The following is a 21,905-nucleotide window of genomic DNA, read 5'->3' as shown; positions in this document are numbered from 1 at the left end:
CTCCCTCAGGCTGGATGGGGACGGCACTCTCGCTGCATGCACCTGCTCGCAGGGCCCCAGCCCTAATGAGACTGGGCGGCAGAGGTGGGGCTGGACGTTTTTGATCAAATAGCTGGTGATTTGACCCTCTCTTAGGACTGGAGCCTAAATTAAGGGCTCTAACCTTTGTTTCTTTGATTTATTGTACCCCCTCTTAAATTTCCTCTTGTGAGTGAGACCCCCAGAATTGGCTTATCGCTAGGTGTACTTATTCATCAGGTGCATTTTGATGGAGTTGTGGGGGCTCTGGGTAAAGATGATGCCACGTGACCCAGCTCCCTAGTACTTGGCGGTAGTAGAAAGTTAGGACCCTCGCCATCTTTTTCTCTAGGGATTTGAAAGCTGCCTTTGATGCTGTTTCTTCTGCCGTTAGGCTCCTTTCTGTGGCTCAGGGACAGACTTCATTAGATGCAGACAGACAGACAACCACAATGCCCTGCATTTAAAAACCATGTGGTGTGATTTTTTTCCCCTCCTTGGAGCTTGTGTCCTGAATGTAATGAATGCATATTTGCAAACTCAAGTCGGCAATTTTGACTCAGAAACATGAGGGAGAGTTGAAAACTAGGGCTTTTTCTTAGCCTGGATGTCTGCCAAGGATAGTTTGCATTTTCCTTTTAAAAAGGGAAACATGCATTTTCCTCATTTAAAGACTAAAAAGGAGTCAGGCGCCATGAAGTTTGCTCCCCTGAAGTTTGCTCCGCTGAAGTGGCAGTGCCGGCAGTGTGTGCGAGTCTGACTTCGTCAGAGGTAACCTGACTGCCCCAAGTCTCAGTACGAGGTCTTGCTTTGTCTGCTCACCCTTGGAGATCGTCGAGGGGAAGTAATTTGGGCGGTTCTTCAGGACTTCAGTGGCAGGCATTTGACCAGTTTGTGGAAACAGTGGGAGCTCATCTCTTGTATTTTACATGACTGTAAACTGTGGGGGGCGATCCCGTGGCCCTGGCAGCTTGGGTGGGTGGCTTCGCACAGTCCGATGCAGCTTCTCCGTGTGGGGGAGCAGGACTGTGACCTGCCTTGTTGCCCTCGTAGGACCTTTGGGGACCTCTTGAGGAAATAGCTGTGGGTGGTATTTGGGGGGTTCTCATCGTTGGATGTCTCCTAAGTACACTGATGTTTGCTGGGATCCTCATGAATAAAGCCAGCTGTGGTCCTGCAGTCTCTGCCTGGTGGCATTTCAGAACGCTGGGAAGCGCAGACAGCAGGACAAGAGGGTCGAGTTCACAAGTGGAAGTCGGGTATGTGTATTTAATACTGACCAGGCCATTTACTTCCGAGAGGATGACACAGTGGAAAGAACATTCCTGTGAAGACTGAGTCTCTGGTTTCTCTGTGTGCAGCCGGGAGTCTTGGTGACACGGGCTGCTGGGTTCAGGATTGGGGATGAGAGTGGTCCTGCTACCCCGTGTCGTGAAGCACCGTTGCGGGACAGATGGCACAGGACGTGTAGTCGCCAGACTTGCATGGACAATGCCTGGGCCTTTAGCCTGAGTCTAGAGCCCAGTGCGGTTGGTGGCGACTGTGTGTGACTTCTTAGGCAGCTTCCTGTTTTAAATTTAAATTTAAACCGACCAGATTCTGGAAGACCTGATATGCTGGCATTCGAGGAGACAGTGCCCTGGCATGGCTGTCTTCCAGCACGGAGATCATGACTGGCTGTTGGCTCCCATTCCGCCCCCTTCAGTGAGGGAGACTCGTGTTCTGTGTGCACCGATAGTGAATCCACGGCCCTCCGCCTTCACGCCGCCAGCCAGCTGCTGGGTCTCCAGAGCGCACCTGTGGCCTTGAGTTCAGGTGTGGACAGAGGGACAGAAGGAAGCTTCCTCTGTTATGTAAATGTCTGTGCAGGTTTTTCCATTGGCCTGTGGGTTCTCTTGATCTGGAAGGATGGGAAGGGCCAGCCTGTCAGATACTCGGGCCCCCACCTCACCGACTCGCTCCCAGCACTGCCTGCCCTCTTGAAAGGAGAGGGAGCCGGGGCAGCGCTCGGGACATTTTCTCTCATCCCTTGGTTCTGTGGGTGAGACGTCTGCTGTCGTAATTCGGAGGTAACCCCACCGCAGGGGGAGTAACAGGTGTGTGTGGCCAGACTTGAGGGTGGGCTGGGTGCCCAGGAGCTGCCCTGGGTGTCCCTTACGTGGAAAGTACCGGAGGGTTCCTCTGTCCTCTTAAGTTCTGCTCCTTCTTCTTGAATTCTAAGGAAATTATAATTTGGCTTCACAACTGTGTTGCTTGGCAGGCTCGGTTATCTGGTTGCTCGATTCTGTGCTCATAAATTCATCCTCTGTCGCCAGTGGAGGGAAACACGGTTCATCTGTTTTTTCATTACCAGGGCTGTGCTGGACCCTGTCCCCTGCACTGGTCCTTGCCCCTGTGACGAGGGCAGTGCTGTCACCCCCACACTGAGTGAGGGAGACGCCATGCGGATGAGCCTAGTTGAGGGACCGGCCCGTGCCCAGACAAGGGGGTGTCAGCCCCCTGGGTGGCCTGTGGGGACCAAGCTCAGGAGGAGCTGAGGTTTCAGAGCCCGTAACACACACGGGTGGAAACTTTAAATGAGCGAGTCTGAGGTGGACACTATCAGAAGATACCGAGTCTCGGATACACAGGTAGTAAGACTGGCAGTAAGAGCCGGAAACACGGGAGCCGTGTGATGTCAGTGTGTCGCTGCTGTCCCTACACAGAGCTGGGTTCCTTTCTGTGTGTCTGTGAGCTGGGGCTGCTCCATGTGTCAGACAGCCGTGCTGGGTGCTGGGTGGTGGCAGGCGGGACAGTGCACTCTCTCAGGGCTATGGGTCACGCAGCAGTGAATGCAGGGGCAGTGCACACTGCTCTCCGGGGCCGTGCAGGGTGCTGGACATGTGATGAGCGGGCAGGAGAGGGCGGTGGAGGTGCCTGTCCGGCCTGTTGATGCGTGGAGCCTGGGGACGGGGCAGGAGGGCGAGCTTCCCTGGACACAGCCCACTGGGGTTGCCCTCCCTGCCACGGAAGCATCACTTCTTCAGGCTGACTGACCACAGGTGTGCGTGATGCGGCCGCACGTCCGAAGACAAGGAGGGTGGCTCATAGGGGCGCGTTGTGGGGCGCAGGTGTCTGCAGGTGGGTGAGATGGGAACGAGGTTCCCGGACTGTGGGTTTTATTTGTCCCGCTTCCCTGTATCAGGCTGTTGCACAGCCCTGCAGGCGAGCTGCTGGCGTTGCTGGATTCCATCCCGCCATGACCACGCAGAGTTGAGACGTGGTTGTAATTCAGGGTCATTTTCATGCAGTTGTTTTGCCCCAGCTGTACTTCCGTACCAGCTTTCCTGAATAAATGGAGCGTTCTCAGATTTCAGGTTCTGAGGTTCCTAATGCTTTTCATCATGGGGCCGCAACAGGCGGGCTGTCAGAAACTGTGGGGCTGGTCTTTCTGTTTGACATTTGTTGCAGAAAGATGGTTTTCCACAGAGTCCTTAAGGAGATCGTGCTCACGCTATCTGGGTAGCTGGTGCCCGTCTGAGAAGGGACCAGGGGGCCAGACGAGCACTGCAGGGGGCGGACACAGAAACAGACTGTTAGTAACTAAGTCCAGAGCTCCGTATCTGGGCCAGAGGATGACGACGTCACATTTGTTAGAAATACTAGTGATAATAAAGGGATAACTTTATAACTTCTAGGTCCTAGGCCAGGCTCTCTCTGTGCCCCCCCACCCCCATCTCTTTGTGGACCCCCTTCATTCCGAGTAAGTATACACCAGTCTCCCTACATGGGGACCACAAGAAAGCGTCAAAGAGGACTCTGAGTGTAAGTCTTGTAAAATCAAGTAGTGGGTATTGGGAGTATACTAGGGAAATAGGACTGTTACCCATTCTTGACAGTGTCTACCCTTTTTTTTGGTCATTTTCTTCACATGGAGCATTGAGAAGGGAAGACCAGTCAACCTGAGGTACAGAAGGAAACACTAAGTTGTTCAGATTGAGAGGTCATGATGCATAAATTAAACCCAGAAAAGAAAGAGGGAACTGATTCTTTGTCAGAACTCACTTCCTCTGTTAATTGTTTGGTTTATGAAGTATGGTTCACAGGTCTCACAGACCAGCAGAACCGTGTTGCCCCGTTGGAGAGCATGGGGCAGTTCCACCCCTTGTGGGAGAGAGTGTAGAAGAGACGATGTGTTGCGTCCTCGCCCTCCCTCTGATGACTGTGCACAACAGCAGTGCTGATTCTCTTCCTTTTTTCTGTTTTTCAGGGTCGACATGTTAAAACAGGTCAACTGGCAGCCATCAAAGTTATGGATGTCACTGAGGTAAGGCTGGATTTAAACACTGGGAAAGGCTGGGTTAAAAACACAAATGTTTTTAAAGAAATCGTTAGATAAAAGACAGGAATCCCCCGTCCCTCCAGCCCCCAATTTAAGAGTAATCGTTCTGTTTGGAGAATCGATGTTGAACAAATTGCCCTCGTGTGGCAGTGTGGGTTCACAAGGTCCAGCAGACTAGCTGGCTTAAGTTGTTGCAGATGGTCCCCAAGTAACTAAGAATCAGTAGCATTTTCTTTCTTTCTTTCTTTTTTTTTTTAAAGCACATCTGAGTGATGTCATCCTTGGCAACATAATGGACCGTAATTGGAAACATCTCTAATGGAGGAGAGGAGACTTGAGGAGGGATCATGGGGGTCACATGAATAGGGTGGTTGAGGGGGTGGGCGGGGAACAGCTTCTCTAGGGTATTAGGCCACATTTGGGCCATTTCTTTTATTTTTAACATGGGGAAAGAAAACAGATCCAGCCAAGTTCCCAGAGGTTTGAGAGCAGAAACATCTGCTAGAATGCTGAGCAGATTGTTGGCAAAATTTAGTAGCAAAAAATAGTTCTTGACATGGTCACATGAGGATTCACTGTGCAGCATTAGATGGGAAAGAGGAGAAATTTGAAGTCTGACGAAAAGTCAGCGTGTGTGTGCCTGTGTGTGTGTGTGCAGGTACGCATTTATGCCTGCGTCCACATTTAGTTTAAAAAAATAGCCATAGGTTATGATGAACTAAATCCATCTAATTTCAAATTACTGTCATCTGAAATTTTACTTTACACTCCCAGGATTGCTTCTAATGTGCCTAATTATAAGATTTCCATCAGGTATCACAGACTCCAGAGAGAGCTAACAGTAATCTTGGGGATTTGCGGTCTCTATAAATCAAGCATAGTGTCCCCGAGCCTGGGGGCTGTCGAGGGAGAAAATGGCCACACTGATCTCGGGGTGATCTTGAGGGATCTGGGTGGGCGCCTTCTCCGCCCTCTTCTCCCTCGCTCTCCAGTAACACGCCCGTCTCCAGTATATGTGTGTTTTAAGTAAGAATTAGAAAACATCGTCTCTGGACCATGGGGCAGCCAGTGTTTGAAGACGTGATGTTTTTTGAGGCGACCACTCTGATGCCCTCTTTCGTCTGTCATGTTTTATAATGAGAAGGTGCCGTGGTCGAGCGGGCCCCAAGGTCCTTGTAACATCCGGGACGATTCTCTTGCATTCTTGTGATCCTGCCTTGTGTGCATCTCCTTCGGAAGTTGGATTCTTTCCAGTTAAATGTGAATTTTAAGATTACTTTACAGAGTGGTGGAGGGGCTGCAAATTCTGACTGTGCTGAAGTGCTCTGTGAGTGGGCTGGTCCGTGGCCCTCCCCGCCAGGCCTCCGTGCACGCTGCTGTGCAGGTTGCTGGTGGGGGCGCTGTGGCCTACGGCCTTTATCAGCACCCTTCCTGACTGGGTTAGGGGCAGACTTGTGGTACCATTTTAAACGGGATCTTTGGGAATTCTGTGAAGCATCCGCACGTCCCGAGAGTTGAGGTCTTCCCCTCACTTCAGCCTATGCTGCCCTGGCTGGCGCTGCCGGGGGATCTGAGTGAGGCTGTCGGCTCCGTGGACACCCTCTTCGTCTGAGCCCAGCTCTGACCGTAAGTCTGCGATAATACACGGTCATTGTGTAGGAAAAAGTGTAAAACAGAGGAAAGTTTAAAGGCAGGTTCGATCCTCATCCTCCACCACGTACAGTCACTGTCGCTGGGGCTCTGGTGCGTTTCCTCCCAGTCATGTCTCTGTGAGCTTGGCTGTAAAACACACACTCGTGTGTGTCGTAGACACTTCCGGTGAGTTGCATACAAAAGATGTTTCCTTGCCTGAAAAATCAGGCAATGTGGGACAAATGCGTTTTCAAGACTCCATTGTTCAGTTAAAACGAGAACGAGATGGTGAGTCTCCAGAACAGATACAAACGCACCAGCCACTTCCCACACTGGGCTCTCAGCGATGTTTCTGGTGCTGTTTTCCTACCGTGACCTCAGTGCTGTAGCTCGGGGCGCAGCCAGCGCCCCAAGCAGGTGTGATTGTGGGTGGAGGACTTGTGCAGCCGGCACCCTGCAAAACAGGCCCCTCACTCCCCGCCCCCCACCCCAAGGGCCTCTCAGCTCTTCTTACAAAGTTGGAGGCCTCGGCCTGGGCGGGACCAGGGAGCAGGAGGGCGCAGGCTGGCAGGGACCAAGCTGCACCTGATGTTCCTGGCCTCAGCGCCGGCAGGAGGGGCTGTGAGGGGGCTGTGCATGCGCTCTGACGCCCTCAGTGCCCTCTCGGGGGCAGGAGGGTAGGGCTGCTTGTTCTTGTGAAGAAGCGCGGACTCGCCCTGCCTCTCGAGCCTGTTCCTTAGGTGAGATCAAGGCTACTACTTATTCCTGAGGCTTGGGGGCCAGAAGAATGGCAGGTGTGGGAGGGATGTGTGAGGCCGCACCTCCCCCCCCCCCCCCCCGGCCATCAGTAAGCTGCTGTTCTGCCTGCTTCACGTGGCTAGGTGACCCTGGGACGCAAGCAGTCTGGGGTGCACGTTTGACCTCCGGGGACCTACAGGGTCTGGGAGGCAGGCACTTATTTGCTCGAGGTGTGCAAACATCTTTGTTTCTTCTTGGGCTTGGACTATTTTAAGAATTGATTATCTTTAGGGTTTTGAAGGGTTCTTTTTAAAGAAAGCTTGTCATTTGTCTGATTGCTTTTGTGGGAAGGGTTTAAGGACATGTTCAAACTGGCCAAGACCAGGACTTGAGGTCTATAATGTGTTGTTTTTGTTTTTGAGATAATTACAGATTTACAAGAATTTGCAGAGAAGTGTACAGGGAGGCCCCACGTATCCCCCACCCAGGTTTCCCCAGTGGTAACATCTTGCACGACTGTGGCACAGTGTTGTAGCTGAAGTCTACACAAAACTGAGCAAGCTAAGGATCTGACCTGAATCCGGGATTGATTATAGCAGGCGAGGCTGCGCTGTTCCCGTGTCTGCCCGCAGGGCTCAGGCCCAAGCAGGGCGCGGGAAACGGGCATCGGTGGAGCCCACGGAGCTCGTTCAGATTTCCACAGTGAGACGTGCGTGTGTGTGAGAGAGAGAGAGAGAGACATGAAAGATACTTGAATTGGTGTTTGAATTCTTGCTAGACCTTTCCTTTCAATCCTTGTGTGTTAATGTCAAACTTGAAGTTATTCCCAGTCATTATGGTTGAAGGACTGATAGCTTGTTTCCTGCAGTTGGGGTATCCCGTTATTTTTTTTTTAACACGCTGGAAGGTAAACAAACAAAAAAATTCTCTAAATCAGTAATTCTCAACTGGAGGTCTTTGTGTAAGATTTCTCTTTGAGAATTAAATTTTATATTTTCATCGTAATAGTTTCTCCCAAACTTTTTGTCATGAAAATGTTCATAACTATAGAGCTGTTCAGAAAATGAACACTACTCTTCCGTTAGATTCAACAACTGCAAGCACTTCATCTGTGTGTGTGGCACGTGTGTGTTGCTGTAATACCAGCATGCTTCCCTGTGAACACTGGAGCACACTTCTCTTAAGGTACAGTCTACAGAATCCTAATACCACCTGAGAGGATTGGTAATTCCAGACTTTCACCTAAGGTTGTCTGTTCCAAATGTCCTCCCTTGTGCCAAAGATGTTTTTATCACCATTTTTGCCCAGTCATAGTCCAGTGTAGGGTTGTGTATTACATTTGGTTATTTTATCTTTTAAGTCACTTTTAACCTAGATCAGACAGAACATGAAAATCCTCCTATTCTTGTCTATTTAGCAAGTAACTGCATAGAGGAAAGTGTGTAGCTTTCTCTTTTCCACGCTGAGAAGCCCTCACTTCATGCAGGGATGACAGCAGACGTATGGATGTGTGGACAGGTGACTGACCCACCTGGAGTGCACATGCCCAGGAGGCTGTAGGCACTCAAGTCTTGGATGAATTGAGCACTATGCTCTGTTTTTGGTGGGCACTTGGAGACACATGGAATAGACAGGCAGTATCTGTATCATTGTCTTGAAAATTCTACTGATACATTGTTGCAGTAGAGGGTATGCTGGAAGATATGATCATGTTTTATAGTGTTCTCATCTTCTTTGTAATCAAAAGTATTAAAAATAACCACAGATGTCATACATTAATTGTGAATAAGTAATAGTATTAGGACCTAAACTTTACACTTGAATTTTATTCCTCTAAGAAAGAAAAACTAAAGAGGTCTTTTAAACTTACCAGTGGTTAGAAACAGTGAGTACATTTCTGGCTTTTGTTTTTAGACTTGTCACTGAACTAATAAAAATGATTAATTTTTTTTCTCCATTTTCCTGTGAACGTAAATTTAAGGCTTGTAAATACTTTTCAAGGTGAATTTATGGCTTATGAGCCTCATTGAAAGTTGGCTTCGTTATTTAATAGTCTCATCCTGGCTTTTACTCCAAGACAGTATTAACCTCCTTTGTTAGACTGGAGTTAAATTAGAGTTAAATTTAAATAAAGCTTCCATTTCCTCACCTGTAAATGGAATAATACTTCCTACCTCACAGGATTTGGTCAGAATCAAGATTACATAATAGATGTAAAGTGTCTAGCACATGGTAAAAGAGGGTTCCCTGTTCCCTTCTCATTAAAGTTACTAAAATAACAGAACTCATCACTTCTGCTGAGGACGTTACCACACGCACCTGCGCCCTGAGCTGCTGTTCTGACCCCTCCAGGTGGCCCCCCCACTGAGACTTCATCCCTCCCTGGCTCCCTTGTCCCTCTGGTGTAGTCGCCCCTGCCTGGGCCTTGGCCACTGGCTTGGTCCTGCCCTGGGAGTGTGGTTTCAGTGCCTCCCTAGAGAACATTTCCCGTGTTCGTTGTTCATCACACCCACGTGCCGTTCTGTACCAGGTGACACACGCTTGGTGGGGAGCAAACTCGGCTAGGATGCTCGGAGCCTCTCCAGGCCTGTGGCAGAGCCCTGCACAGGGGAGGCGCTCAGCTTCCACCTGCTGCTTCTAATGGCAGGTCTTAAGAACTTCCACAAGTGTTTTGAGAATTGGCAAAAAGTATGTACGTGGGTTCCCTTTTACCGCATTAGACACAGCCCTTATTTTAATATGTATGCGTTTTCATATTGTTTTGTGGGTTAGTTTTAAGTATAAAAAAGGAATAGAGAAAAATCTGACCCGTTCTTACTGGAAATAAGAACGAGTACCGGGCATGTGGATCCGACGCAGTGTGTTTGGTTCACTGGGACTGGGCCTGGCAAATGCCAGCCGCGGGCTGCAGGCTTTTGTTTTTGTTTTCTAAAATGCTGTTCATGCTGCTGCACTAATTCATGCATTTAAACAATTACTAAACACTCAGCGTTCTAAATGCATACTATTCCCACACCCAGAGTGGAGTGGAGGATTAATCATGCTCCAGAAGGAGCTATTCTTGAGCTCTGTAAGATCCAGCTCGCTGTGAACGCGAGCCCGTAACTGCTGATGAGGGCTCTCTGGCAGACAGGGCTTCCGCAGTTTCTTAGTTTAATCCTGGCACTTCATGAATCAAAGCCGTTTTTCTAAGTAAAACAAATAGTTGAATTAAAAAAAAAACCCAGCAAATTTTATATATCTTAAATTGCTGTTTTTAAAAATATGGACACTGTTCTTTAATAATTCCATCGTCTGCCCCCTAGCTTGTTTTGGGGGGGTTTATAAATGCAAAATTTTGTTTTTCATCTTGACACCTCCCTTCTTGCTTCCATTCCTAGCGGAATGATTGGCAAGGATGTGTCTTGGAGGTCTTCAGGACCATCCTCAGGCTTGATGATTCACTGGCAGGACCCCTCCAGCTGCGCCCTCAGCTGTGATCTAACCGTGGAAGGACACAAAGCAGAATCCGCAAAAGGGAAGGGCACGTGGGATGAAGTCCCGGGGAATCCAGGCTCAAACTTCCAGGAGTCCTGTCCCAGTGGAGCCACATAGGGCGTGCTTAATTCCTCCAGCAGTGAACTGTCACAGCACGTGTGCAGGGCTGTTCCCCAGGGAAGCTCATCAGAGACTCAGTGCCAGGGGTTTTATTTGGAGCTGGTCACAGCAACCTATGCCTCGCACGTACCAGAAATTTCACACTCATGGCAGGAAAGTAGGTGTTCAGCAGAAACCATGTTGTTTGTTCAGTCTAGGAACAGTGAGGCCCTCTTACCAATTCTGGGAATGGCAAAAACCCTCCCAAGTCCCAGTCCCAGGTGCCAGCCGAGGGCCCGGGCCTGGGAACCGGCCTTGGCTCTGAGCTCTGTGTTCATGTGTCACCTGTCTGTTCAGCATCTAATCGGTGTCTGGGAGCTGGAGCTCACACGGCTCACTGAGTTCCTCGTCTTTGCCGTGAACCTGTCCCACCCACGGCCTTGGCCTCTCTCTGTCGTTGGAAGCTCCCGCTTTCTGCTCCGGCCACAAAGCCTTGGAGTCCTGTGGCTGCTCCCTTGCTGTCTTACTTGTCCGTTAGGAAATCTTGTTAGTGCCACTTTCAGACAGCATCAGTTTGGGATAAAATAGTCGCAGACAGTGGTGGACGGGGGGAGGGGTAGGCCATCAGTCAGTAACTGTTGAATCTGGACCCGCTGGGGGTTGGCAGCACCCACACCGAAAACATCTGGTCTGAGAATGTCGGTGTCTTCTCCTGCAAGGATGTGAATGTTATTTGGTATATAATGGAGCGATGCCAAGGGGACTTACTTGGTACAGAAGACACAGGTGATTCAAGAGCCCAAGGTGATTTTCTGTGCAGAGGTGAAGGTTTCAGTGAACTGGAAGTATCATTGTCTTACTCAATTTTTTACCTGTAAGTCACGTCCTCCAATGCTGATGGATATGAGCTGATTTTCTTCATTTTAAGTTTAAGAAATGGTCATTTTGCTAAAACAGGTAGCAGAAACGTCATTGTAAACTGTGGCCAAACAATCAAGAGTGAAGTTAGTTTGATTCAAATCTCATGAGGTCTGCTCTGTCTGGGATGCATGTCTCAACAGCTCCTGTGTGTTTTTAGAGGGAATGTTTAGGGAAGATCCCATAGTACCAGTGGGGGTTTTGTTTATATAGATGTTTAATGTGTGTATGTTACCTTAATTGTGTTTGTATGTTATGAATTTATACATACTGTCACTTATATACATAATGTTTAATCACTTATGGGGAAATCTTTCCTTTGGATTGACACTTGTTTTTATAATATTTGAAAAAGTTCAAAATACCGTTTAAAAAACACTCAGGTCTCCAGAATTTGTTATTTATTATATATCTCTAAGATGGCACGATTTTTCTTCCCTGAAGTAATTAAGAATGTCGTTGTCTTCAGTTAAAATTGACCAATGAGGATCTTAGCTCTGAACAGCAGGCTCCAGGTCAGCCCTTTGCTTCTCTCCTCCCTGAGGGCTCTGTTGCAGAGCGCCCGCTCCACCCTGGCCAGCCTGACTCCGGGCGCCACACAGACTCTCACCATGTGTTTTGCTTCACAATCACGCAGAACCTGGGGAGGCAGTGACCCCAGGGAGGGAGAGCTGCTTGTTCTGTAGGGAGTGGCGCTGTTTGTTGTATCTGGGCCCCCGCCACCCTTCCAGAGCGCTCTCCCAGCAGCCCCGGCCTGCGCTTCACTCCCGTGTGTGTGTGTGTGTGTGTGTGTGTGTGTGTGTGCGCGGGGGGGGGGGCGTGCGTGCACAGAAGGAGGAACAGTGGACCAGGGAACATGATCTCAAGTTAGGAGCTATTTTTAGACCAAAATGACTTATTACAGTTTTGTGAGCTGTGAATGTAGACCCTGCCCTGAAGTTCTATATAAAGTGATGAACGACAAAAAGGTTTGTTAATCGTTTATCTTTCTGGTGATTTAAAAAGTGGACTTTACAGCTTTCTTTTGCTTTAAATACTTGCTGTATTGCTGGTTGGGGTGATGAGGGACTCTAGGAGGTAAAAGAAGTGAGGTTAAGTTGGGATATTGAACTTACATATTCCAATTTGTGAAAGCTTTTTTTGTTTGTTTAAATTGGATAAACTTAATCCTGTATTATTGCCTTCCACTCTGAAAATTAAAGATTTACTTTCTGGAAAACACTTTTTATTCCTGTGTGCAATAAAATTCACATTTTAAACAGTCATCCTGTGTATCTTCTAAAATCACATTTAAAAGGAAAATTATGTGCTGATGCAATACAAGCAGTGCCTGCGGTCAGCAGCACTACGCCTTGCGACCAGAACATGTCTCAGGATGGAAATAACTGGAAACAAGGCTGTCGCGGGGTAAGTTAGTCCGCGTGGTGCCTGTGACGTTCTTTAAGGCTTTAAATACAGTTGATTGAACCAATCTCAGCAACGAACCATCTTATTTCTTGTTGAGTCACATATAGAGGATGGCGGGCCACCTGTCTCCTCAGTCTCTCTGGTACCTGGATTTGTGGCGTCTTCTCGCATTTCCCCAGGAGGAGCACCTGCCATGTATCTCTGGGTCCTCGTGTGAGCAGAGGTGACAGCACACGGACTTGGGGACACACGTTGCTAACCATCCTTCAGCAGCAGACCTGAGCCAACCACGCAGTCAGGAAGAAAACAGTTTGCAGCCAGTAGCCGTTTTGGTGGCTGGCCGTTGGTCTCGTTGGTGGCCGGCGCCCTCGCTTGGCCTCTCAGCTGTCACCCCAGGTGTGCCCCTGCTGCCCAGAGGGAGGGGACCCGACGGTCACTGGCCGAGTCCACCGGAGGGCACCCTTTCCAGGCTGCTACAGGAATACTTTGCGTTCAGAATTGTAGGAAATGCTCAGTTCACAGAGGAAAAGACAGTTATAGTTCGTTTTCTTCTGATCATCCTACTTGAGTACCTACTATGTGCCCGGCACCACGAGGGCATTTGCGTGCTTCACCCACGTAACTGGCACACAGTTGCAGGTTCTGTTGTCCAGGAAGCGCCAAGAGCCAGGCTGGAGGTATTTACCACTGATTCTGGCCCAACACCACAGCATTTGAAAGATAGTTTATTTACCAAAGGAAGGTTTTATTACTTTTCTCTGGGTGATCATTATTTGGTTTCTTTTTCCTTTTCACCTACTGTGGTGTATCATATGGTCATAGAAACAGGAATTAGGGTAGCTCGTGAGGTGGGGAGGTAGGGAAAGATTCAAGTAAAATCCTGAAACATACTGAAAATCTTTGCTTGGATTAACACGCCCCGAGTCAGAACTGGAAAATCACTGCACTGTGCTGACCCTGGCCGTCAGCACCCTCTTCCCCAGTCACCACCTTTCCCGAGGACAGAGTAGTTGCTTAATTCTGGCAGTTTCTATACTTTTGATTCAGGCATAAACTAAATAGCTTGCACATAGCAATTGAGGTCAAACAAAAATTGTTTTAATGATCTTGTCAAAAGCAGGGTGATTTTGCGCATTAATTTTGTTCAGTTCTCCTGTGTGTGACTTAAAGTTTTTAAAATTATGCTGATACGCTCCTAGTGGTGGGGAGGTGGGAACAGATGGTCTCTGTTTTGTGTGGGTGGTGGTGGAGGTCTTTACTCTTCCAGCCCAGTTGAGGAATTGCAACACCTGTAAATCCAAGTTGTTGCCTTCTAAACGTGCCAGGTTTTGCTTTAAATGGATCATATAAGACAGACTGAGTCTCAGATTCCTTCGCAGGCAGAAGCCCAAGCCCAAAAGGCACAGTGGTGACCACCCACAGGGACGTAGGCAGCAGGCGGTTCAGTGTTTTTATGTAATTCCATCCCTTGGGTTCATTTTGGTTGATTCCCCACCTACTTCCCAACCTCTCCCTTCCCCCCTCACCCAATGGGTATTTGTTCATGTTTCTTTGCCTGTCTGGTAATTTTTAAATGGATGCCAGACATGTGATTTTTACCTTATTGGGTAGTGGACATTTTCTGTTGTTTTTCTTTTAAGCGAAAGCAGATTTATTCAGGAAGATACACATTCCATAGGCAGACCATGGTCCGTTTCAGAAGGGAGAGTGGCCCTAGTAGATAGACACTTACTCCATAGACAGAAGGCTGGCCATCTCAGAAGGCAAGATGGCTGGCCTTTTAGGAAAATCTATCTGATCCTTTATAGATGGGTCACTTGGGATCAGATCAGCATTTAGTCTAGTTCACCCCACTGTTGTGGCAGGAGCCTCCTGAGCTCTACCCAAACTCCTGTGAATGATACGGTTTTTCCAGTCTAGCCAGTGGCAGCAGGTGCTGCTCCCTGATCCTTTGAGGGTCCCCCCGATGTCACAAGGTCGGGTGCTCTGTCCAGACTCGGCGCCCCCTCCCTGGCCTCCGTCCTGCACTCCAGCCACCATGTCCTCCCAGCCTCAGCTCAGGACCGTCTGGGCTCTGACAGGCTGTCCCCTCCCTTTGCTACATCCTGGGCTCTCAGGGTAGCGCCGGGCGGTTGTAGGGCTTTCCTCCTGTTCCCATCTGTCAGAAGACAGCTCACTGTCCTTCATCCCTGGTGTCCAGTGTCCTAAAACTTTTTTACCTGTTTTGTCTACTTTTAGTTGTTTAAGCAGGAGTAATTCTAGTCCTTGATGCTCCTTCTTGGCCAGGAGCGAAAGTTCTCTTCATCTTCTTCACTTGAAGACTTTTTCAGAGGCCAGCCTTTGTCTGCCTGGCAGCGTCAGATGTGTACGCCGGGGCTTGCGTGCACACGTGCGCACACGGTGGGTCCGGTAGGAAGTGCACGGCGGGTGGTGCTGCTCACACTGGTCCCTCCTTCAGAGCTGTGCCCTTCTGGCCATCCCTTACGAGGGCCTGCTTTTAGGGTTTTAAGTGAGACTCTTCGTGTGCGCAGGATTCTTGGCCCTGCTTGCGCTGGGGAGGCTTCGTGGAGTTTGCCACGGGCTCAGGGAAGACTGCCAATGGACGGAGGCGGGATTCTCTTCCCGACCCCCCGGGCAGGTCAGCAGGGTGAAGATGGCCTGATGGCTGATCTTGGGCTCCTTTTACCTCCCCTCTGCTCCAGGAAGAACCTAAACTCGGGCATTTCTGATCTCAAGAAGTCATGGGTCTAGATTGGTGTCACTGTAGCCAACAGGAAGGAGTGGCCGGGGAGGTCAGAGTGCTAGGCAACGCTGACCCAGTAGAGGGCAGAGTAACAGGAAGGTTCCAGTTCTTCAGGCTCCCCTCAGCGTCCCCTTACAGCTGACCGCTGGTGGGAGCAGCCGCAGCGGGGGGGTGGGCGGTGACGCTGGACAGCACGAGGGCGTGAGGACCTCAGTCCGGGGGTGAGGCAGAGGACCTGCACTGTGTGAGTTGCCAGAAAGCTCATTTTAAATTCTTAAATTACTCTTCTAAACTGTTAGGTTTTTTTTTATTCTCCTAATTAGGAAAATAATGTGTGTCAGTTGTTGAAAATTAAGTTAAGTTAAAGAAGGAAATGTCTATAATCCAGAGATAACCTTTGGTAACCTTTCTTCTTCTTCTTTCTGTGTGCTCATTAAAACACGTGTGCAGGTTCCTAAACACACTTGCACACTTGTGTTGCGAGTGGCAGAATGTTGGTGTCAAGAACATAGTGCTTTGTTATCCTCTGAGCACTTTGGATTACGGAGCTCTTTCTGGTCTCATGATACAATTACCAGCTTGATTATGGAGGGGAGGAAAAAAAATCTTCCCTTCTAGACTCTTGACCATGTAGTAGAAGAACGATACGCAAGAGAAAAACTAAACAGGAGTGTGTTAACTCGTCTGTCTCATGTGTGCACGGGCGCCTTCACAAGCAAAATGAAGGCTCGGGGAAGGCCTCTGTCTGCACCAGGCTGGACAGAGAGGGGCGGTTGTGGACAAGTGGCCAGGACATACCGGGCAGCTAGCAGAAGATGAGAGGTCTGCTTGTACAGCGTTCTCTTGGCCTCAGCTCTCTGGCTCTGGTGATAAGAATGCCTTTTCCCAGTCGGTGTGGGAAGGACGCCTTTCATGGGGGAGTTTTATCTCTCGCTTTCAGGAAGAAAGGGGAGGTCAGGGCACCCTCCTCACACCTGCTGTTTTTCAAACGCCCCTCAAAGTAATTCTCATGTCGAAGAAGGTCACGTATGCTGGTTTCCTCAGGTACAGCCAGGTGTCTTGGTGGAGAACTTGACCTTGGTCACTCCGGCCTTACCTGGTGGCTGCTTCCGACTCAGTCAGGACCCGGATTCCAGGTTGTGCTTTGGGTCCTCAGTCCAGGTGCTTGTCTGTGCCACAGGTTCCCTAACGGGGGAGGAAGATGCATGGATTCTGAAGTCAAAGACTAAAGTGAACTGTTTCAAGATAGACCACTGAGGACACCTGTACCCGTGGTATTGGGGCTTGGAACTCCGGGAGGTTCGGACAGTCTCATTGAGAGCCTAGAGAAGGCAGTGGTCCGTCTCACTTGACTTCATTGCTCGAGTAAGCTCACCACTCGTTTGCTCGATCGCGTTGTGCGCTTTGGTCGGGGGTTATCCCGGAGACGTTTTGGCCTCCTCACTCCTTGGCACGAGTCACGGAAGCACGAGTCTCCTGGGGCGGAGTGATGTTGAGGAAGACGGGGTGAGTTCTTCACTTCCCTGCGCCCCCCGCACCTCACGTCCACGCAGGTGCATGGTGCTGCTGTCAGTTTTCTTCTTTACTGTGTTCCCCTCAGATGCCAGCTGAGGGATACAGACTCACTGACACGGCGGGTTTCGTGGAAGACTTGGTGGAGGAGCTAGAGGGCCCTCTGAGGGCTTGGAGTCTAGTGAAAGTCCTGTGTGGCGGCGCCTGTCTCAGGGCATTGTCCTTAGACTGTGGAAGCCCAGAAGGTGTCCACTGACTCAGCGGTGAAACTAGAGAGCTTGTCTTTTTGTCTGAAATGTGTTCAGAGCAGTTTTTTTTCCCTCGAGTTAGCTGTCACGGGTGCCTGATTTCCATTGTAGTTACGCTAATTTTATAATTTTTCTGTTGGATCTGGTGAGATGGGCGCTGACTGGTTTCAGAGAACACGCTGTTCCTTCCCAGACCCTGTGGCCGTCATTTTGCTCAGGATCTTTCCAGCAGAGTGGTGTTCACCTCTCTTTGGTTGAATTGTCGGTGAATTTTAAGTTTGTAACTTTTCACGTGTCTGTTTGAGTCAAAGAAATTAATTTTGGTTAGTTCATTGTGCTGTGGTCTGAATAATGCTCTCAGATGTCACCAGGATGGGCCAAGTCAAGGGGGGTCTATTGTCAATTTTCTGCCAGCTCAGTCACAGAAGGAAGGGCTCGGCGGTGGTTAACTAAAACAGGTAAGCGTGTCAACTGTCTTTCTTAGTGGGCTATGTTCATTCTAGGTGTGTATTCAGTTGCACGACGTGTTGAGATCTGCCAGAGACGTCTGCGCGTCTCACTTTGTTAGTCTTCTCCCCATCCAGCCTAGACCGAGTGGGGGGTGAATTGCCCTCCTTGGGTTCAGCTGTCAGAGGAGGCTTTGTTCTGTAGGGAGGGAAGGGTTTGCTGGGAGAGAGGTGGTTATCTTGGAACATTTCTGGCCCTCTGGTCTCCTCCCAGTCTCTCTTCACAGTTACCCCCATCAGTGGAAGGAGAGAATTCAAGTAACAGGAGTCACTAAAAAATAAAACCCCCCTGAGGAGTGCACGGGGCTTGTCCTGTGACTCAGACCAGAGCTGCTTTTGGAGAGGACCACGACTCAGAGTCCTCCCTGCACCCGCTCCTCTGGCACCAGGGATGCAGCTGAAGCCCCTCCCGAGCTGTAGCCCAGCCTGAGACAAGACCTTTTCTGCGGCATTACTCCCGTGGTGGGCGTGCAAAACGCTGACTGGCATCAGCTGCACTAAATCACTGGGTGGGGTGGCGGCTGCCTCCCTGGAGATGACCCGGAGGGAGCCTTCCCTTTCTTCCCCAAGTGCCTGCTCTCCAGTGACCCTTGAGTTTTGTTTTGTTTTTGTTTCGGTCCGGACATGACTGTGGCCTCCTCAAGAGGAGGGTAGAGGACAGAGTCGTTTGGACTGAGTTCTGTGTGTGTGTGCACGTGTGTGGTGTGTGTGCATGCACACGCACATGCTCTGCCATGCACCGTCTTTCTCGTACCTGCACACACGCGTGCACTGCCAGCGTCCCAGAGTCTCCCCTGGAGACTGGAGGGCAGGGCATCAGTTACAGTGGAGTGCATGTGTCGGCGTAGGAAAGTCGGGGGTGTGGGGAACCAGTCCCCATTTCCTGTTGAAAATACATGAAATAGAGTGAATCCTAGAGATCCGGTGATAAGGTTTTGGTCAAAGATCTTTGTTCCCTCAGACACCTCTTTTCTAACCAAGGCTGTTGATCTCTTTTCCTGCACATTCCTCCTGTGTTTCTCACTTTAGTTCTGCTTTCCTCTCACTCTTGTGCCCCCTGTAAACCTTCCTTAGGAGGACTCTGTGCAGGTGGTCTGCCCTTTCCCCCGCCGCCATGTCGGTGTGCCCAGGCTGGCGTATGGGAAGAGGGCAGAGCCCGGCCCCCTGCACGCTCACGAGAGCAGCTTGCTGCGTTTTCCAGACCTGTGTCACTGCGTCTCCTCTGCTCCCTCTCATGTCACTTGCACCCTTCCTTTCTCTGTCTACTTGCCTTATTTTAATGAAGCAAGAGGCAGAGGCAGGGGATGAGCCCAGGCTCGGACAGCCTGCTGCCACTAAGCACGGCTCAGCGTCAGGGTTCCTGGACCCACCCGAATCTCGGGGGTCATGGGGAGCAGCCAGTTCCACCAAGCGCACCCCCGTCCAGGACTGCGGGCCCCCCGAGGGCCCTGCTGCCGATTTACATTCACAAAGTTTCCCTAGAAAAGAAGCAGCCTTGTCTAGTAATTAGGTGAAGTGGTATCAGCCAGGTCCCTTTTCCCTCCCGTTTTTGAGGCCCAGAGCTGCCTGAGGCCACGTGCTAGTGGAAGAGCCTCTGCTCCTCCTGGTGCTTCTCTACCTGTGGTGCTCAGGTATTCCTTGTGCGACTTGTGGTCACACGTCAGAGATCGAGTCCCCTTAAAGTGCCCGAGTCTTGGCTCGAGAGTGAAGTGTCCCTCCCTCCCTCCCTCCCTCTCTCTCCCTCTCTCTCTCTCTCTCTCTCTCTCTCTCTCTCTCTCAGTCCCTGGAGGGACTGGGAGCCTCTGATCACCTGTGGGTGGAGAAAGTAAAAATCACGCTTATCATTCAAACCACACATTTTTTTTTTCTTAAGGATGAAGAGGAAGAAATCAAACTGGAGATAAATATGCTGAAGAAATATTCTCACCATAGAAATATTGCAACGTATTACGGTGCTTTCATTAAAAAGAGCCCCCCAGGACATGATGACCAGCTGTGGGTAGGCAAATATTTCCTGAGCACTTCGGGGGATTTCCTCTTTGGTTGTATTCAAAGGGCATGAAGAGCCTTCCGGAGGGAGGGGAGAGACTAGCAAAGAAAAAGGGGTAACCTCTGCTATCTTCTTGGCCTTCTGGGTGGAAGGTGTTCTGAATGTTTATTTTGATGTTGATTTTGCATAGAAAAGAGGTACCTTTGTTTCCGGAATAAAACAGCACATTAAAAAAGTGTCACGAGACCAGAGGAGGGTGTAGCTCAAGTGGAGCGCATGCATAGCGCACCTGAGGTCCTGGGTTAAATCCCCAGTCCCTCCTTTAAAAAAATAATTAAGTAAACCTAACCCACCCTGCCCCCCGCCAAGTGTAATGAAATAACAAGGTAATTAGGAACTTGAAAATAAAAGCAATATAAGAACTTTATTTATAGAAATTAATTAGTGTGCATCTCAACTGAATATATCTTTATTATGTGGGAATGAGAAACAAATTGCAAGAAACAAACTTAATTCAGCACTGTATTAATAACATTAATGATAATAGTTATTTAAGAGCACTGAATTCCAGGGAAATTGATAGAATCTATGCACATTCCCCTTATCTCTCATTGAACACATTTACATTCATGATGATGACACTAAGATAGTGTCAGGTCTCTGGTTACCGCGTGAGCTGTGCCAGAGGTGCTGGACTTGAGGAGCAGTGAGATACTCACAGTAAATTTGTGCAAGTAAGAAAGTAAAAGGGAAACAGCTACTTTGATTCCCATTGCCCATATCCAAACATAGCTAGCATTTTAGAATAAATAGTTCAGTTCATTTTCTAAGTACTTTAAAAATAACACTTTTCGTGTTGTTTATACATTTAGGTGTTGTTCAATAATGGTTTTTAAAATTGCGTGCTGCTTAGAAATAGTATTTCCTTTCGTGCTAAACCCAAGTAATATAAAATAGTTGAGGATCACAGTGTGTGAAAAATGGAACATTTTTGACTCTGGCAGGTGAGAAAGCACGTTAGGGAGTATTTGGAGGAGGTGTCTGACGACTGAGCGTTGACCGAGAGCGGGGGGTCCGTGCACGGCTGTGCTTACGGCCAGGAGTGGTTCAGGGCCCCCCTGGGGCCGTGCTGTGCAGTGTCAGGGGCCCCGATCTCCTGGGCCCCATGTCTGTGCCCAGTAAACTGGGTGGTGAAGTGAGCTCCTGGTGATGTGGTGCCCCTACACCGGCCGAGCTCCCAGACCTTTAGGAAGGGTGGGGTGTTGGGGGTTAGACTGACCCCTGGACCCACCGGGGCTGCGCTGAGACCCGCGCTGCCCTGACCGCGGGCAGGACGCGTGAGCCGAAGCATGCCTCGTCTGCCTGCAGCTCGTCATGGAGTTCTGCGGGGCCGGGTCCATCACTGATCTCGTGAAGAACACCAAGGGTAACGCGCTCAAGGAGGACTGGATCGCCTACATCTCCAGGGAGATCCTAAGGGTGAGTGGGGTCTGCCGCGCAGCGGGGCGGGGCTCGGGTCTCCGTCTCCACCTCCCAGCCCCCGGGGTTCCTTTGCACTGGCTGCCACCACGCAGGTGCTTCTCCTCGTGACAGCCCACGGCTGGGTGTCCCAAGCTGGCTGTGATAGTTTAAGCTGCATCATGGTTTTGACGCTGGCAAGCATCTAAAGGAACTAGATTTCAAATGGTTTGCTTTTTGTATTTCCCCGAATTCATCCTGCAGTTAATAAAAAGAAAATCAGAGTGGAGGGGAGGAGAAGTAATCTCTGACTCTTGTGTTTATGGGAATCCTGCGTGTAAGCTTATAAATCAGTGTTTATGGTGCTAAATGCTGGCTTTCAGAATCAGCCTGCGGACTCTGGCATTAGCTGTTAGGATCTGCTGCAGTATTTATGAGGGAAAGTTCTAATGTTTAGTGTTATTTACAGCCAATTGGAAAGCTGGTTTACGATCTTAGAGCAAGGGTCTGAACTACTGTTTCAGCAGCTTCTCAATGAGCCCTTTCAGCAGTGGAGCCGTCCTGACGGCAAGAGAGAGCACTTTAAAATTTCGAATTTGAGAAGCACATGTGAGCTGCCAGCGGACCTCTTTCCCGTGGTTTTTCTTTCCGCTTTACCCCTAAACTACACAGTAAAGTTGCTTGGTTGGGTTTTCATTTACCCACCACATTTTAAAGATAAAGCCTCTGGAGTTGAACTGAAATCTAATTCTTAGGTTTCTTTCACTAATTAAAGAGAATTAATTTATTTTTTATTAATAGATGAACTTTATTTATAGATAAATTTTATTCCACGTTT

The 21,905-nt window shown here is 49.4% G+C and overlaps 1 protein-coding gene across 50 annotated transcripts in view; it reads left to right on the top strand.

Annotated features, from left to right (window-relative positions):
* The window catches only part of MAP4K4 (mitogen-activated protein kinase kinase kinase kinase 4), a 141,599-nt gene that overhangs the window by 65,938 nt on the left and 53,756 nt on the right, over positions 1-21,905 (top strand). For all 50 annotated transcript variants that reach the window (XM_072951260.1, XM_072951254.1, XM_072951253.1 and 47 more), the window contains exons 3-5: positions 4,268-4,324; positions 19,493-19,618; positions 20,978-21,088. In XM_072951260.1, the coding sequence (XP_072807361.1) occupies positions 4,268-4,324; positions 19,493-19,618; positions 20,978-21,088 (294 nt within the window). The remainder of the gene's footprint in view (positions 1-4,267; positions 4,325-19,492; positions 19,619-20,977; positions 21,089-21,905) is intronic.

Source organism: Vicugna pacos, chromosome 28 (genome assembly GCF_048564905.1).
Source record: "Vicugna pacos chromosome 28, VicPac4, whole genome shotgun sequence".
NCBI classification, from domain to species: domain Eukaryota; kingdom Metazoa; phylum Chordata; class Mammalia; order Artiodactyla; family Camelidae; genus Vicugna; species Vicugna pacos.
Note: the sequence above shows the minus strand (reverse complement) of the source record. Positions and strands in the feature narration are given on the sequence as shown.